The 15,266-nt window shown below is 40.1% G+C and overlaps 1 protein-coding gene across 26 annotated transcripts in view; it reads left to right on the top strand.

Annotated features, from left to right (window-relative positions):
• DST (dystonin) overlaps positions 1-11,562 on the top strand; it is a 470,941-nt gene extending 459,379 nt beyond the window's left edge. For 13 of the 26 annotated variants that reach the window (XM_073336274.1, XM_073336272.1, XM_073336273.1 and 10 more), the window contains 6 exons: positions 1,315-1,432; positions 4,158-4,226; positions 4,999-5,198; positions 5,658-5,768; positions 8,471-8,594; positions 10,506-11,562. In XM_073336274.1, coding sequence (XP_073192375.1) covers positions 1,315-1,432; positions 4,158-4,226; positions 4,999-5,198; positions 5,658-5,768; positions 8,471-8,594; positions 10,506-10,771 — 888 coding nt within the window. In that variant the 3' untranslated portion in view covers positions 10,772-11,562. The remainder of the gene's footprint in view (positions 1-1,314; positions 1,433-4,157; positions 4,227-4,998; positions 5,199-5,657; positions 5,769-8,470; positions 8,595-10,505) is intronic. The other 13 variants (XM_073336294.1, XM_073336298.1, XM_073336277.1 and 10 more) reach the window with 3 other exon arrangements.
• Positions 11,563-15,266: the final 3,704 nt, after the last annotated feature.

Below are 15,266 nucleotides of genomic sequence, written 5' to 3'. Positions count from 1 at the left end.
CTAATTAAACATATGCCATCAGCTAGAAGGTGCTGGATCCCTCTGGTTCTGTTTTCATGAGATTGTGAGATCCTTCAGGAAATTATGAGTGTTAAGTTAATTTAGATCTTGTGGAAAGTTTTGGATTGATAACACTGGAAAGCACAGTCTGTTCTGTTTTCCACATAACAAGTACAGCATGTTGTCACAGTTGTGCAAACCTCTCCACAATAATCCCTCAGCTAAACAAAAGTGCTTCAAACCTGTTTTGAGGTTAAAACTTAGTTCACTCCAATGCTAACTAAATGCTCGGCCTATGCTGCAGAGACTGCCAGCGGATGTGCCAGTTGTGAAGGCAATATTATTTGATGATGTGAACATTGGTAGGAACTGGATCAAAGCAGCCAGCTGTTTTCACAGAGGTCACCAAATAATTAGAAGAGTATATCTTTTGGTCACTACTGACTTAATCCAAATTTGATCCAGTGATGTTCAGAGGATTCTGCAAGGTTTTGAAGGTATTTCATACAAACTACACTGAACATTTTTCAAGACCATACTACACTTTAGGCCCAGTCTTCAGCAGCAAGAAATAAGCACTCAGTACCACACAGGAGGGGGTGGGAAGGTGGCTTTAAGCCACCTTTGTGCTCCTGTGAATCATGGGTGTGCTCTGCACACAGATCAAGATTGTTCTAATTTGTGCTAGGGGACAATATAGCAACCCCAATTGACAGCCCCTTTTTACCAGCTATGCCACCTTCACCCAACCATGAGGAGGAGGATGGCTTAGAGCTGTTAAAATGACTCTGTAAGGTGTTCCTGTGCTCAGCCGACGAGTGGAGCAATGTAAAGCTCCCCTGATTTATCTGTAATTCTAGCCCACTGATCTATCATTTGAATCGTTTTCCCACACTTTTCAGCTGAAAGTTTCATATCTTTGAAAACTGTATCCTTGCTATTGCAACAAGAGTTCAGTAAAAGTTTTCATGCTGATTAATTCACACAAATGCAGAACATAACCAATTATTGTATTACTAATTTTGCTGCTTTCACAAGATTAGACAAAATCTTGAGAATCAAGCATAAAGTTAAACCTGGCAGCCTTTTTTCACAATCCTACCATATTTCTTTGGATTAATACAGTGGTGTTCACCTTGAAATCCTAACAGCATTGACAATTTTCATAAAAATTCATATTTTAAGAGTTTACTAATGATTAGAAATTAAAACAGAAATTTTGAATGGATGATTTTAACCCATCAGAGCTGAAATGCATATTTTATGTGTGGAGAACTATTGAAAACCTTAGCATTTTGTTTCATCTTTTTACAGTTTGGTGACTCTCAACAGCTGCGTCTTGTTCGCATCTTGCGAAGTACAGTAATGGTTCGTGTTGGAGGTGGCTGGATGGCACTGGATGAATTCTTAGTGAAAAATGATCCTTGCAGGGGTATGTAAGAAGGTTGTTTTAGAATGGACATTAAAATCATTAAAGTCACTGTCAAGAACTGTTTGGGATTTTTTTTGCAGGATAGAAATTGAACAGTATAAAACACCTGTTGTTTATTTAAACAATGACTCACTGCATACCTCCTAGTTCTGGTTTTGTGTATTTTAAAATCCGAAGGGCCAAACGCAGCTCTATAACATCTGTATAAATCCAGAGTGACTCTGATGCCTTCAGTAGAGTTACTCCAGGTTTATAATGGTGTAACTAAGAATGGAGCTTGGCTAAGTGCAGTACACGGCATGTGCACTGGTTGTATGATTAAGCAGAAACAAAATGTAGCAACAGTTTTTAAAATCTGCTCAGCAGGAGTGCAGTTTTAAAGCCATAAATCAACACAAGGTAATCAGAACCAAAGAATCACAGCCACAAGTTCTGACAGACCTAGGGACTTATCCTTTCCTCAGAGTCTGCTTGTGTAACGCTGCATTCTCACTGGCATTCTCCCCAGAAGCTCTTCTTATAGCTCTGAGCCTTGCGTAGAGAGCGAAAAGAGCAGCTCTGTGCTCGGAACTGGAGAGTGACCCTTCACCTTTCTTCTGGCAATTGTATACAACATGTTGCTTTATCAGATTTTACTTCACAAACTGGCAACAGCTTAATGAGGGATGGATGTTTGCAAGAAGTCCCATCTCAATGGGATAGTGGGTTCTCTGTGGCCAAGAGGAAGTTAGAGGCTGACTCAGGAATAGCAGGAGCTAAAAGAGAAAGGGGTGAAATAGCTAATTGAGATAAAAGACAAATAGTAGCAAGAGTAATAAAGTTAGAAAATTGTAATAGTTACTGTACCTATTCAGAGTGAGTTAAAAGCAAGTAACTTTATGTAGTTCTTTATGTAACGAGTATAGTTGCTAATGTAATAGGATCAGATAACAATAGAATAGGAAAGTTAAAGGGAAAGGTGAGGAAAAACATAAGTCACTAAGGGTTGGAAGCATGCTCATTTTCAGACTTACACTGATAAAACTCCTATTGGTTTGCCTAAGAACTGCTAGGTTGGACCCAGGATTATAAAAGTTGAATAGATAAATACCTTGTGCAAATAGATGACTTGTATTTTGTAGTTACTTTTGCAGTAGGGTAGGTAAAGTAGACAAAAAGAAGAAACTTCCAGGGAACAAAAAGTAACCCATAAGCCATAACAGTAGATGCCATTCACAGATGGAAATCTTCACCACAATAACATCATTTCCTATTTTAAGTACTGTAAATGGAGTAAGACAAGCGGAGTAGAAAATGTCAAAACTGAGGTGCTGTAAATGTCTGTTTTTAATGGTATTCCAAAAAAGTCCTGCTGCCCACCAAAACACAGGTATTTCATATCCCAAGGAGAAGTGAAGTGTATTGAAGTTCCAGCTGAGACTGAAAGCCTGATTCTGCACTGGCTGGAAGTCAGTAGGGTCATTTACACCTTTGCTACCATTCTTATTTGCTAGCATTTTACTCTCACTCTGTATAGGGTAAACGACTCCACAAAGTGCAAGGCAGTGGAGAATTAGGTGCTGCATGATTTCACAATGTCCAACAGCATTCAAGAGATACCATCACCACATTTCAAACTCTACTCTCAGGACTCTTGTGTAGGGCTGGCCAGAAAACAATTATATTTCATTAAAAATGTTAGGGTTTAAAAATTGTTTTTGTTCTAATGCAGAATGAACAGAGACCTTTTTTGAAATATTTTGCAAAGAACAAAAAAAAAAAAAAAACTCACACACACACACCAGCCAATAGGAGGTGGGAGAGTCACTGCTCCCACCTCCCATGTGAGAGCCCTACCCCCCCAGCTATGTAGTCACTGTGTCTCGCTCTCACCAGAAATTCCATCCTGGACCTGAGAAACCTTCCTGATGAAACTTCTGTCAAAATGGATACATTTTTGCATAACTTTTTGATATTGACAAAATAGCATTTTTCAATGGAAAAAGGTTTGTCGAAAAATGTTTTGACCAGCTGTATTCTTGACATGCTGTTCACTGTGGTTCCACGTCCTACTCAGTTTGTAATTGACTGCTATCGTAATTAATAAACATCTGATTATTAGATTCTTTATTACTTCCCCTCAAAGAGCTGGTGCTGGTCCTTGCCTCTCCTGCTCCCTAATTCGGACGTGTGTGTGAAAAACCCTCTCTCTGTATAAGTCCTACTGCAGGTGTCACTGTGCTTGGGCCCCAATTCTACAAGGTGTTCAAGTACATGCATAGCCTAAAGCATGTTAATTCTGAACTCTTTGGGATGTTCACCTGCTTAAAATTACACCACCCATTGAAGTCAGTGATAAAGCTGTCATTGACTTCAGTGGAGCAGGAGCAGGCCCCTCCTTAAGCCTTAGTCTCTGCTAGGAGCTACTCACACACTGCATATTTCATAATGCTCTCATTATATACAGCTTAAAATGTATGGTAACTATATGTAAAACAGTTCAATCTTATATTACCTTCTTATGATGGCAGATAACCCCCTTTCTTGCACAAGGGGACTTGTCACTGCAGCTAAGTCTATTCAAGCACAATTTTTTGCTTAGGGGAACTTTTGAGAGCCTTTACACTCAGTTCTGTCTTTTGGCTTGGTGCTCTGAGTCTCTTGCATATGCAACTGCTGTACTTAATTTCTTCTCCTGCTAACAATTTTCTTTAATGTGATCCATATCCTGTGTCATTTTTTCTAGTTCATCATCATGGGAGTAAAATGTTACGTTCGGAATCAAACTCTTCAATTACCACTCAGCCTACCATAGGTTGGCAAACCTCTCTCTTTGTCTTTCCTGCTCTGTCTTTGTCTTCCTTTCTTTCCTACTCTTGCTTTAATATATATATATTTTTTAACAATATGTTTAACTCATCACATTTGGCTTAACATTTTTCTACGTGGCCTGATGCTTTACACACTAATTTTTTTTTGACACTCTTGAAAAGTGTTTCAAAAACAATTGTCATTCATGCTGATACAGTAAAATACCAACATGCTACGCATCTGGTTCTTCTGGAACGTTCTCTCGTATGTGCCTGTTTGTCTGTGTGCGTGCTTAGCCATCGATTACCTCATTATAGCTTGGGTTTTGTGGTCATTATTGCATGTTGCTAAACTACTATAATGCATAGTTTAGAATAAATATATTTGCTGCTTTCCTGCCATTTGTTCTTGGCCGTTTTTTCTGGACCATCCAAGCAAGTGTTATTTATTATGAGTAGTTGTAGTGTTAGTTAAGCAGATCATCAGGTTGTGTCTATGTGTTAATAGTTGGTTGATTAACAGTGACTTAGCATGTTGAGCATTCCATTATCATGCTCACTTACTTGGACAGTGGTTCATTCCTGGTAGCTTAAGATGCTAGAATAAGCATGTTCTACACATGAACTGTCGTGCGTCCAAAATGAATGCATTACGCAGTAATGCATTCTATTTGTTGTCATACTGTGCTGGAGATGGCATGACAAAAGAGGAGACAAACGGACATGTGACTGATCTGCATAGCTGACTTCTTGCCCCCTCTCTTTGATGTGCTGCAGCTAAAGGGAGGACAAACATGGAGCTGCGTGAAAAGTTCATTTTGGCAGACGCTGCAAGTCCGAACGTGGCTGTTTTCCGACCAAGAGGTCGTAGATCACGACCTTCTTCAAGGGGTGCTTCTCCCAACAGATCTACTTCTGTATCAAGTCAGGCTGGCCAGGGAGCTTCACCGCAAGCAGTTGCTACAAGTACACCCAAGGTATGACTAAATACATAACACTACATTAATCAGTGAACGGGATATAGATTGTTCCTTTTTTAAACACTGATAACAAAGAAGAGAATTTATAGGAAAGAAATATCTATATTTTGCATCTTCTTCTTCCTGAAGGGTGTTTTCAGTGTTGCTCTCACACTTGCTGCTCTCTTGCAACACTGGAAAAGACTCCCTTACGTTTATGGTGCCGTGTGGGCAAATCAGCAAACAAACAATGCATTTTGAAGGAGCAAATATGCACCTCTCCACTGCATTTCAGAAATAAATCATACATCCTCTTTTTATGGATTGTTTGTCATCAGCTCTTTCTGCTTTGTTTTGATTTGGTTTTTTTTATATATTAACTGTGAAATGTGGTCTCTGTACCCTGGATATCCCTCTCCAATACATTGTTTTCCATCTACTGTCCTTCATATTTTGATTTGCCATTGTTTCATACAGACACCCCATCATTTAACACGCAATTATGGTAAACCATGGTTGACGAACAGCAAAACGTCAACTCCTTCTAAACCATCAGAGTCCTCAGAATATCAAGGGTCATCTTCAGAGGTACAGTAAGGACAGAGATTCTAGTCTAATGAACTTCCTTCACTAAAACTATGAACTCACTAACAGTCATTACAGTTCTCTGCACAGCTGCACTGTACCTTGCATATTAATACACTCTCTTTTAGACGGCTGTCAAATATTTTATATCCTTTTTTCTGAACTTTGATTGATCTTTTATTTGGTGTTTAAAATATTAGACTCTTAAGAAAACTCTCCCTATGATTCTTTGTTGAGTATATCCTTAAAGTATAAATGATCAATAATATTAAGTTATAAAGTGGCAATTAATATGGTACCAGTTGGGATGATGAAATTTAGAAAAATCCCCGTACCTTTCACTTTGGTTTATAGATGGCATTTCATGAACTCCTTTCCTGAAATTTTTCAGAGTAACAGCCATGTTAGTCTGTTTTTGCAAAAAGAAAAGGAGTACTTGTGGCACCTTAGAGACTAACCAATTTATTTGAGCATGAGCTTTCGGATGCATCCGATGAAGTGAGCTGTAGCTCACGAAAGCTCATGCTCAAATAAATTGGTTAGTCTCTAAGGTGCCACAAGTACTCCTTTTCTTTTTCCTGAAATTGTTTCCTCTGTGCTTCTAGTGTACTGTGCACTCATACTGTGCAGACATGAGATTAATAAATTATGATCTGCAGCACGAAGTTTCTGACTGAGGAAATGCCACTCCCTTGTGATCAGGATGGCACAGGAGACTGGTAATTGGATCCTTTCAGCAGCTGAAATTCACTTTACAATAGTCATGACCCACAATTGCTATAATGAAATCATGGTTCGGTGACTCATGGAAAATGAGTCTGATGGTCTCGTTTCCTGTGCACATTACAAGAAAAACCCACTAACGTAATATTTAGCACCCAAGTTGGCAGTCAGACTGGTTTGAATGGACATGGAGCCTAGGTACCTGGTCCAATACCAGTTGAAGTCAGTGGAACAACTCCAGTTGTATCAGACCCCACATTGTCTTCTCACTCCTAAAAGTTGTCATTCTAGGTCAGGGTTAAGGCACAGTGATTGGTTAGTGTATGGAAACTGGGACTGCCACTGCGTCTGGTATATCTGTTCTAGACATAAATAGAGTCATCAATAAAATGAACGTCCAATGCTGTCAGCCTGGCACTTTTCAATGCTAAATTCACCTAACTCTGTATGGCTTTGCTCAGTGATGCATAAAGTATATAGAGATCCTTTTCACTCATTCCTTGTGTAACATTATATATTACTGTACACATTTAGGTCTATTGCTTTAAAATATTAAAAATATTTAATCATAATTCAGAATTTAAACAGCTGTTAATCTCTAATACATTTGCTTTCATTTTCTTTGATCCCTTAGTTGTTAACGGAATAGCCATATAAGGTTGATTGATGGTACTTAAAACCACAGCTGTGGGAAGGAATTTGTAGTACAGGAAGACCAATGAAAATTCATGTTTTTGCTGAATTTGCAATCAAATGACAACCCATGGCATTACTTTAAGAACTTCCCCGTGTGATAACTGCCACTAGCAGTGGCTGGAAAAACATTGCAGGACGTGTTATTTTATTTCTTAGTAATAGTGCCCTGCAGCCCTCCAGGATGGCTGTCGACTTGTTTATTCTGTAGGTCTTGACTCCCTGGTGGAGTAATGGGATGCTACATGGTGTCTCCATGGCCAGTGGTATGTCTGGGACAGACTGTAATGGCCTTTACTACATCTCCCAGCTGTTGCATGTACTGTCTATAGTTTCAATGAATTTTTTTAAAATAAATATTTCAAAACCCAGTGCTTTTGAGGTTGCAGGGGGTAATGCGTTTCTCAGGCATTCATAGTGACTGATAGGCTACATCTTTAGCCTGTTTTAGTGGGTTAGTCCTTTTATGTTGACTAAGTCAAAATGATTGTTGTGGTTTTCCCTAATGACTGGTGTGATGTGCAGATTTCATTAAATAAGGCACACATGGCAATTAGATGGACTACTCCAGCTGTGCCTTATCTCCCCCTGAATAAACAAAACAAACTCCATCCAGGGCAGGCCACCAACAGAAGAGTTACTGCAGGGCCCCTACTAGTTCACGAGCTAGAAAACCAGCAATACAAGAGTATGTATGGGTAGAGACATTGTGAACAACATAAGGCCACGGAGAGAACAATTATTTTTAAACTAAATTAGGGTCTCACAATTGCTTGTGCTCTGGTGCAAAGAGGTTCAGAATCTGGTGATTTGGGGCTTTTCAAAATTTCATAAGTCTATGCTTTTTGCACCAAAATCTTAAATGAAAACGAAAGCATTCCACACCTATAACCGTGGGCGGATGGTTTAGGCCAGCTAGGCAAGTAAAATTAAGCTGCTTCTCTCTAGTAATATGCTAAGTACTATACCCTCAACTAACCTAATATGCTAAGCTAATTAAAATATACAGTGGTAACATCTTTTTAAAAAAAATACATTGATACATATGTAAAGAATGTTATAATGTTGATGCTAAGTAGACTGAATGATTTTATAGCTGGACCACTGTAGGCACTACATGTTAAAAAACGGTTCAAGTTATTCTAATTACTGAACATTTCTATGGTGATTCCAGCCAAGACTTGGTATTTGGCGTGCATGTTCTGAAGATGACGATAGAATTTCAAATTCAGAGCCGCTCAATACATCTCAGTGATGACAGATGAAACAACTGTATTTGTCTTATGTAGGGAACACCAATACAAGGGAGTAAACTCAGACTGCCGGGATATCTGTCAGGGAAAGGTTTCCACTCTGGAGAAGACAACAGCCTAATCTCAACAGCAGCAACCAGAGTTAGAGCGCAGTTTGCAGGTGAGTGATTTGAGAACTTAACACAATGTATGCTGCAAGGGTTGCCACCACTGGAGAGAATACCTCGGGACAAACTGAGATTTCTCTGTGACGTGCCCATTTGTGCTAATGTCTGAATTGCAACACCTGTAGTTTATAATGGTTCCCCAAGCAGCCACTAAGGAAATATTTAAAAGCAAAAGAGCAGATTCTTGACTATATCTTTGCAGAGCTGAGATGCATTGGAGAGTGGCTGGACATCAGGGATCTAGCTGTGGCCCCCTGATCATGAGCCACCTGGCCCTGATGAAAATAAGAGTTGCAGGGGAGCAGCTGCAACTTGCACCACTGGTGTAAGGGGGCTCAGGCATATTACACTAGTGAATAAATGGGAGTATCTGAGCTCTATTCTGCCCTGCTGCCCCCAGCGTACCTCTATGCAAGGATGAGGTTGAGTGGTTGGCATAGGAAGCAGCAGAGCCACTTCTACCTGCATTCAGCACTTACAGAGTACAAAGCGGTTCCTTACTCTTAAGCTGTTACCATTTTCAAGAAGAAATAGTTTCATGCACATGTTTAGACCAGGCTTTCTTTGCACTTACAGTAAGCCAGATTTGTTGATTATTTAATAATTTAAATGAAGCTAGAAAAGGAGGACTTGTGGCACCTTAGAGACTAACAAATTTATTTGAACATAAGCTTTCGTGAACTACAGCTCACTTCATCGGATGCATTCCTAATAATAATGTATCGGAATGCATCCAATGAAGTGGGCTGTAGCTCACGAAAGCTTATGCTCAAATAAATTTGTTAGTCTCTAAGGTGCCACAAGTACTCCTTTTCTGTTTGCGGATACGGACTAACACGGCTGCTACTCTGAAACCTTAAATGAAACTATTACTCTATATAACTTTATTCCATTTAAGATTCTTGTTGTGATTTTTCCACCTGACACATGAACTGCATTGCCACAAATGAAGGATGTCATGCATGTATTGAATAAGCAAGATTTCACTTTATCAGGCCTTGTATACATTGATTTCTTCATCCACTGGAAAGAAGGAAATCATTTTAAACAGTACGAACATATTGCATGGCTTATTGCTTGTTTGTTTATTTCCCGGGTACAAGTGGTGCATTGTGTCTTACAACTGTATATCCTTGGAGTGAAGAAGCAATTTACAATTCTGCTAATGCTTAATACATAAGTCAGAAGAGAGGACCACATTTTTAAAAGGGTGGGCAATTCTTTTTCAGTATCCATGTTGCCTGTGTAAAATTCCTGATGAGCATGTAGAAGTCAGAGACTGACCACATCTAGATTTGGAAAAACTTAGAAAGCCAAGGATTGGCAATTAGCCAATGGTATAATGTAAGACTAATGAGTTGATGGAAGCTGCCAGGATAATGTGTTTTTATGAGAAAAGCAAGCAGCTGAATTTATTACACCTCAGTATTTAATCACACATTCCTTTCTCTTTATTAGGAGAAATAGCATTGTTTTATAGACTCATAGATTTTCAGGTCAGGACCATACGGATCATCTAGTATGATCTTCTTCATAGCACAGGTCAAAGAATTTCACCAGTAACTTGTGCATCAAGCTACATGAGCTAGAGCACCATTTTCAGAAAGATGCCCTGTTCTATAGGATTATCAGAATATTTGCCTCTGTGCTCATTTCCTCACCTTAAGGAGCCAGCCATGCAATCCCTCAAGCAGCAGTGCTCAGCACAGGCGGCTTGGAGGATCAGACCCTACCTATTTTCCCAGAGGGCTACATACTGACCTCACTTCCTGTGTGCCAGTGGGAGTTCCAGGCGTGGCTTATGAAATGTTTGAGGTCCTAAATGTGTAAAAACACCCACTAAATGTCACTCGTTCAATCCCATCTCCCTAATGCCAATGGACATCTTTCCCCTCTCCTTACAGACACCAGAAGGACTCCAAGTAGACCTGGAAGCCGAGCAGGAAGCAAGGCTGGCAGTAGGTCAAGTAGTCGCCGAGGCAGTGATGCATCTGACTTTGACATTTCAGAAATCCAGTCTGTGTGTTCAGATATGTCAGAGACTGTTCACAATGCAAGCAGACCACAGCCCCGAGCAGGTTCTCGGCCAGCATCAGGCAAGCCTTCCAAAATTCCAACTCCCCAAAGGAGACCACCAGTCAGCAAATTGGACAAGTCCTCTAAGAGATAATGTGATCAGCTTTGTAAAGGTCTTTGCCTTGTGCATTAAATATTTAAGTTTGTAAGATGTAAAATATTATGTAGAAATTATTGTGAAATATTGCAAGAGGTGGATTTTTAATTCTGCAGATGGCCTTATTTGTGTATTTGTCCTTTTATTTTGTGTGTATAATTTTTGTCAGATTTTGTTTGTTTGTTTATGCCATATCCTATGTGAAGGGGGAAAGAGTTTTAATGTAAACTAACAGTTGTACACAGTAATGTGTAGAAAGTACACTAAAACAATTCCCAAATGTGCAGTGTACTGAATGTACAGTTAAGTCTCTGCAACCTCAGTCAAATAGGCCTATCACTCCATCGTTAGTTAACAGGAAAGGATACCTCATAATTTTTCTTTAAAAAAAAAAAAGTAATGAAAAGCCAAAAGACACAATTACACATTTTGACTAACTAAACGAACACTAAAGGATGTATGTCAGACTTACTAAGGAATAAAAAACACATTCACACGACAATTATTTATGCAGCATCTCTTGGAGAACTCACAGAAAGTTACTTAAGCACTTGCCAGTCATACAATACTCCAATATCTTGCAGCATTTCTGTGCCATTGCTTTAAATGAGGCCAGACACACTCTGGATATTAGAACTACTATACTGTAAGAATTCAATATAAAGTGCGTTCATGTAAATGTGAGGTTTTCTTTTGCTTGAGTGGACGGTAGCACTGTATCATTGAACTCATTTTGTATCAAAGCAATTTTGCTTGCAGAAAGCTATGAAATAAAACATGTCCCTTAACTTTCTTGCCATTGTGTTTCTTTATTTCACAGGGAATTAGTGTTCTGCATTATGTTTTAGGGAATAAATCATTTGAAATGACCAATAATTACCTTAGAATCATACACTCTAATGCGATTTTCCATTTGCAGCAGTCAAATTTTGGTCATCTACTGTATTTATTTAATAAAACATTAACTTGTACCTGTCAAATAACATGAAATTATATGTAATTTATTTTGTGTTGAGAGTTATTTTCTTTGTATTGGAGTATGACACCACTGTGCCATGAATGAAAAGGAGGGGAGCTAGGAGAGTGTCAAATAATAATTTTTGAATTAATTTTGCTATTCAAAGATCACTTTAATAGCCATAACGGTCATTTGTTTTAATTGGAAATGGATGGAACTTTTCCCATAAACAACTGCAGAATAACAGACAGATGTTACTGTAACTATTAACTAAATTCCTAGAAATTTCAGTTGCCTTTTAAGGACACAATAAGTTGCCACTGGAAGCATGGGCCTGGATTCCTGGCCAAGTGGGTGGTTTAAAACTCACTGGGATGCTGGGATTCTATACAAGAAAACTCTGTGCCTTTAGAGTGCCTTCTGTAAGGCAGGACTAAACTATACCCAGTCCTCGATGGAAACCTTGTCAGAAGTGAGCCACCTCTCAGGTGAGCCTGCCATTCAATGATTTAGCTGAGAACCACTTGTGGCTATTGGTGATGCTATTTGGACTCTGATCATGTGTGCAGTTGGGATATAAAATTACATCAGCTCCTAAGCTGATCTTGCCCATATTCTCACGTGGGCTATCCACAGGTACAGAAGTTGAGTCACAGAATCAAAGTTCATAAAAGATGAAAGAATATAATAAAATTCAAGCAGGGTAAATCCTGGCTGCATTGAAGTCAGTAGCAAAACTCCAAGTGTGAGTGCATAGGCATCCAACTAGAAGTAATGGTTATGGAACAGAGATAGTTAAGCACACCTATAGAAAACCCTAACAGAGGAATGGAGAAGGAGACACAGCAAGCACAAGCCTTGATTCCTTAGGGAGGAGGCAGGGAATGCAAGCTGGGAAGAAGTTCCACTACACTTCCTCAGTCCTTCATTTAATAGGTGTAACAGCTACTCCAGGAGCAAATGGACCAAATAAGCAAAGGAATTTGTGTAAGTGGTTCTGATGGTATCTCAGCCAGGAAGTGAAACAGCTTTCACAAGAAGGGGTGTTTTGCACATCAGACAGGAGACTTCAGGCCACAGTGCTCAGGCATGATTACTGGCTATCACAAACCATGGCAAGAGTGGGCCTTCCAAACTACGTGGATGTCACAGAGACAGATAATCACAAAAGATGGGATGCTTATATTACAGACAATGAGTGTAGTGGCAATTCAATTCCTGCTGCAGCAGGTCTGGGAATAGATACATCTATTCCCCCAGCTCTACAGCTCACCGTCTCCTGTGCTGCGTTAGCTTTCCCCATCTGACCTGCCCTACTGCTGCTGCCCACTCAGTCACTTCTCCTCCTCCCCAAAGCACTGAAGACAAATCAGAAGCAAGTCTAACTACCTTAGGAACTTACATGGCTCTTACTACTTGCGTATCTGAGCACCTCACCATTTTATGTTTATCCTCGCAATGCTTTTGAGGTAAGGAAGGGCTCTTATCCCCATTTTACACATGTGGAGTTGAGGCTCAGAGACACTAAGTGACTTGCTCAAGATCAAACAGGAAGCCTGTGGCAAAGCACTCAACCCCCATCCCCCAAGTTCCACAGTAGTGGCCAGAGGTGCTGGAACTAGGGGTGCTGCCGCACCCCCTGGCTTGAAGTGGTTTCCATCATATACAGGGTTTACAGTTTGGTTCAATGGCTCTCAGCCACCCCGGTATAAAAATTGTCCCAGCACCCCGGTAGTGGCCTTGCCACTCTTCCTCTCTGCTGAATGACGATGAAGAATTGTCAGCTTTCACTCCCATTGCTGTGTGAGTCATTTCTCAAACTCAATGAAGGGTATTTATCTGAGTTTGGGCTGAGCTGCTCAGAAAAGAATATTAAAAGAAGGAGGGAATTTGAGTAGACTCCCTTCTAACCTTATCTGTAGAGATCACTAACTATAAAGTAGCCTACCTAGATAGGTGGTAATACTCCAGATGAGACACTTTCCTTCCTGCCTTCTGGCACATTTCAACTGTTTCAGTAATTTGAAAATATCCCACATTTGGGATTAGCATACTAGGTGTGAAGTGCTGTCCTGAAGTACAGGGGGGAAAGAGCTCAACCCCCACCACCAAATTCATCCTCCATTCAGTCAGACTAGAAGAAGAAAGTGGAGAAGAGAGAGACTGGGTAAAGATGAGCTCTGCTGACAGCTTCCAGGGCAAAGATGCATTTTACCCATTTGTGTTCCCCCACTGCAGCAATGGTGGCTGATCTCATATCCTACCAGGCCCTGAGGTGGCTAAAGGTATCTCTTTTGCTAATATTATTACATATATATCTTGTGTTCCTCCTGTGCACTGAATGAGCTATGAGTCCTGTTGAAAAAAAAAATCATTGTGGGAGATAGTGTTGCCTAGTGGTTAGGACATTGGACAAGGACTCAGGAGACCAGGGTCACTACCTTGCTCTTTGGTTTGGTGGGTGACCTTGGTCAAGCCACATCCCCTCTCTATGTCTCCCTCTCTGTAAAATGGGGATGATAATACTCCCCTCGTTTATAAAACATGTTGAGCTCTATGGATAAAAAGCACTAGGTATTATTATATGAGCTAGGCATTCTTATAGCACCATAGAAATGAAGACTCGTTATATACATGAACTGGCGGGAAGGTAACTGAAAATTAGCTTGTATGCATTATGAGACCATCTTTATTTACATGATAATATATTAGGCAACCTTAATTCTAGCATTTGCTAGCTTCTGAGTGCTTCACTTCGCACCCTAAATGATTTTCTTTAATCTTGGGAATTTGTGTACATAATGTTGATATTTTTTTTAAAAACATGCCCCTCCTACTCCCATGTAGCATCAGGGTTGGAACTTTGAACCTTTATCATTCCAACACCTGCAGCTGTCTCTTGAGCTGCAGGACTAACTAGCTAGTACTTGGAGAAGGCTGCTTTCACAGAGGAGAGGCTGGAACAGTCCTCGTATGCAGAACACAGGCTGAGCTCCCTCTGCTCACCTCTTATCTCCCCACTACCCTGGGAGGTAGGAAGCTCCTGCTCCACATGGCATCTAGAAATAGAGGATGGGCTTCTAGGGTCATATGCATGCTCTGGAGAGGGAGCCTGGTGCAGCCCAGCCCTCTTCCTTCCTGCTGACATTTCATTATAGCTGTACGGGCAGCTCCCACGTGTTTCCATTGTAGTATCTGCTGTTGCTACTTGGGCAGTAGCATAGACCCACCTTTAAAATGTTTGCATTCAGTTATTATTTTGGCAGCCTTCCAAATTTTTGATAAAAATGCAAATCACAGTAGGAAAATGGCAATGTTACAAGTTCATATCTCATATCTCAGCCAGACCTGAACAAAACTTCATGGGAGGGGGAGGGGGGAAGAAAAAAAATCTCTCTCTCTCTCTCTCTAGCACAAAAGGACTTTCTCTCTGCAGAATTTCAAAGGCCTTCTGCAAACTTTGGAGTGTGAGAGTACCTAGAAAAAAAGGTATCAGAAATCTGTTATAAGGGACCTGATAGGAAACCTGAATAT

Source organism: Lepidochelys kempii, chromosome 3 (assembly GCF_965140265.1).
Source record: "Lepidochelys kempii isolate rLepKem1 chromosome 3, rLepKem1.hap2, whole genome shotgun sequence".
In the NCBI taxonomy this organism is placed as follows: domain Eukaryota; kingdom Metazoa; phylum Chordata; order Testudines; family Cheloniidae; genus Lepidochelys; species Lepidochelys kempii.
Note: the sequence above shows the minus strand (reverse complement) of the source record. Positions and strands in the feature narration are given on the sequence as shown.